The following is a 2946-nucleotide window of genomic DNA, read 5'->3' as shown; positions in this document are numbered from 1 at the left end:
TCTACATTAATTGTTTGCATTCTGTATCAGAACATCTAGTCCAATATTTTATCACATTAAAGATTTATCAATTACTGGCTGAAAAAAGGCTTGGTAGCAGTGAATGTTCTTATATATTTAGAGTAGCTAGTCCGAAAGCACATTTCAAGGCATCATCAACAATTGAGAAGGCAAAAACGTACTTGTTTCACTTGCATACAAATAACTGTAGGAAGTTACTTGCTGGTCACTGTTTGAACAGCAACTAAGGACAACTATGAAACACGCAAAGCAATGGAGAGGAGACTAACAGGGCAAAGAGGTAAGTGAGCAGGTCATTGCAAACTCTCTGTATTTCAGCAAGGGTAGGCAAGCCAGAATTACTGACGGCTTTTATTTTAACCAATGTTTTTCTTCCAAAAATTGTGCCAATGTCTGCATATCACTGCACCTAGGAAAATCTAAAGAGTCAGTCCTAGTAATAAAATACATTCTGAATCACTGTTTGCTTTTTCTTCTTCTTCTTTTTTTCCCTGAACGTGTAGGTGTTTGAGTCTGTTGTATTTCTTCTTTTACACCAACTACAGGCTGTTTGAAAGTGATTTCATTATCTTCATCATCATCATTCATTTTAGCCACTTCAGACTTTCTCTTCTCCAAAAATGTTGGTGTACAAACTGGTGTGGAGCCCTGGCTATTTGTAGAGTTCTGAAGATGTGCTTTTGAAACTTTTCCCTTTTTCTTTTTTGGTAAAATCAATGATGGAAAATTATAAACTATTCTTTTTTTAGCTAACTTCTTCCTAAGTAATTTTTCTTTGTTTTTAAATCGCTTCTCCATCCGCAGCTTTTCTGGCAGTGTCCGTTTCTTATCGTACCGTTTTACTGCTGGAAGCGATGGCTTTGAGAATGGAACAACCCAGTCTTTGAAAAGTTCTTCATGTACCTTTTCAGGTGGCATAAAATCACACTTCAAGAGTCTTTCACCAGAAAGGTGGTTGTTCATTGTTTCAGCAACTATCTTGGCAACATCATTGGACTCAAACTCTACAAAGGCAGAGCTTTGCTATTTCCAGTCTTTTTACTTCTGGACAATTTGAGTCTCGTAACAGTGCCAAACTGGGAGAAATATGCCTTGAGTTGGGGTTCAAAAAGGCCTCGAGCTATGTGGCCCACATAGACTACTCCAGGAGTAAGTTTTTCTTGCTTTTGAGACTCAGGCAGCTCGGCTTCTTGTGTCCCTTGTCTCTTCAGCTTCTGCTTCTGTCTTCTGCGGCCTCTTGGCCCTCGGGCCTCATGCCCGCCTCTGCCCTGCTGGGGCAAGTGTTCCAAAGCTCTGTAGCTCCAACGGTATAAATGCTCAGAAGCACCCCACTCCGCCAGGAAGCCTCCTGCACACAGGCACTCAGCTCCCTTGATCCGTGGGTCGGCAAGCCTAGCTCCACTGATAAGTGCCTGAAGGCACCCCACTCCACCAGGAAGCCTCCCGCGCACAGGCACTCAGCTCTCTTGTTCCGTGGGTCAGCTCCAGTGCCCTCTCGCAGTGGTCTCCTGGTTCTGCTGCTGTAGGTTCTCTGCTGCTGTAGGTTCTCTGCTGCTGCTGGTCCTCTGTTGCTGCCACTGCTGTATCCGTTGACAGTTTCAGAACTGCTTCCACATTTTAGGTATCTGTTAAAGCAGCACCCCACTGTCTCAGTACCAAACTCTGTCTTAGTCATCTAGTGTGGCTACAACAGAAATACAAGTGGATGGTTTTAATGAAGAGAAGTTTATTTCCTCATAGTCAAAGTAGGCTAAAAGACCAAATTCAAGATGTCAGCTCCAGGGGAAGGTTTTCTCTCTCTCGGCCTTCTCATCAGTATTCCCCCAGACTAGGAGCTTCTCGGCGCAGGGACCCCGGTCCAAAGGACGCGCTCTGCTCCCGGCGCTGCTTTCTTGATGGTATGAGGTCCCCCAAGCCCTTCACCTTTATCTGCTGAGTCTCCATATCCGCCAAAAGGGTTAATAATAGCAGTCTTAAATAATTCCTTACTCTGTGAGCACCAAATTACTTAATAGTTATTAAAATGTTCTGCGTCATTCACTTAAACTTTTGGCATTTTATGTACTATTATCACAATCCAATTCAGTGTAGTATGGGCTTATAGACAGTTAGCTTCTCTCAGATTTCTCCGTAACAAGAGTCATGGAGAATATCTTTTTGCAATATCTGTTAGACAAGATGGTGGAGAACAGGCTTCTATGTGACTTGGGAAATACCTGATCATCCATCTCTCCAACTAGTCATGTCTGCATGCAACCAACTGGTTAAGAATAATTAATTTATAATAATTATTATAATCACAATAATCATAATTATAATGCCACTTTAATAATTATAACTGTAATAATACCTTACATTTTCAAGGTGCTTTACAGTTTACAAATATACCTATATTACCTTCCTATTCCCACCCCCAAATCCTGTATTTGAAAATGCATTATCATAGCAGTCCCAAGAGAGACAAGAGTTTATCCCTATTATACGGCTCTTTACTGAATGTGGCCCACTTAATCAAAGTTTTAGCTATATCCTTCCTAATAAGAAGCAGAGATGCTGTCTTAAGTGATTCTTTATATTTTTAACACATTTTTCACATAATCTGTGTCCTCATGTTAATCTCAACAAGTTAGTTAGAGGAGGTGGTTTTATTCCCATTTTACCTAGGAGATACCTGAGGCCAGGAGAATTCTATGACTTGCCTATGATTGAATAGAAATTTCACTGCATGGCTAGATCTCGAGTCTGACCTTACTGATTCAGCTCCTCTCTCCAGGCACTGAACCCCTGGACTTGTGGTGAACCTTAGTATCCTCATCCACATATGCAGCTCTGCGAGCCGCATCCCAGAGTTACCATCTTTGGTTCCTTGCCACCTCCTCCTCTGCAGTGCCTCAGAAGAAAAAACCATGTCTCTCTTTTCTACGT

The 2946-nt window shown here is 41.9% G+C and overlaps 1 protein-coding gene across 1 annotated transcript in view; it reads right to left on the bottom strand.

The window, feature by feature from the left end:
- Nucleotides 1-477: 477 nt before the first annotated feature.
- LOC101343484 (MKI67 FHA domain-interacting nucleolar phosphoprotein-like) overlaps nt 478-2946 on the bottom strand; it is a 38123-nt gene continuing 35654 nt past the window's right edge. Inside the window, 2 exon segments of the mRNA XM_012560108.1 lie at nt 478-1037; nt 1040-1184. Of these exon segments, the coding sequence (XP_012415562.1) occupies nt 478-1037; nt 1040-1184 (705 nt within the window).

The sequence above is a fragment of the Trichechus manatus genome, unplaced genomic scaffold, assembly GCF_000243295.1.
Source record: "Trichechus manatus latirostris isolate Lorelei unplaced genomic scaffold, TriManLat1.0 scaffold00011, whole genome shotgun sequence".
NCBI lineage: Eukaryota > Metazoa > Chordata > Mammalia > Sirenia > Trichechidae > Trichechus > Trichechus manatus.
This window is presented reverse-complemented; position numbering and strand designations above follow the sequence as displayed.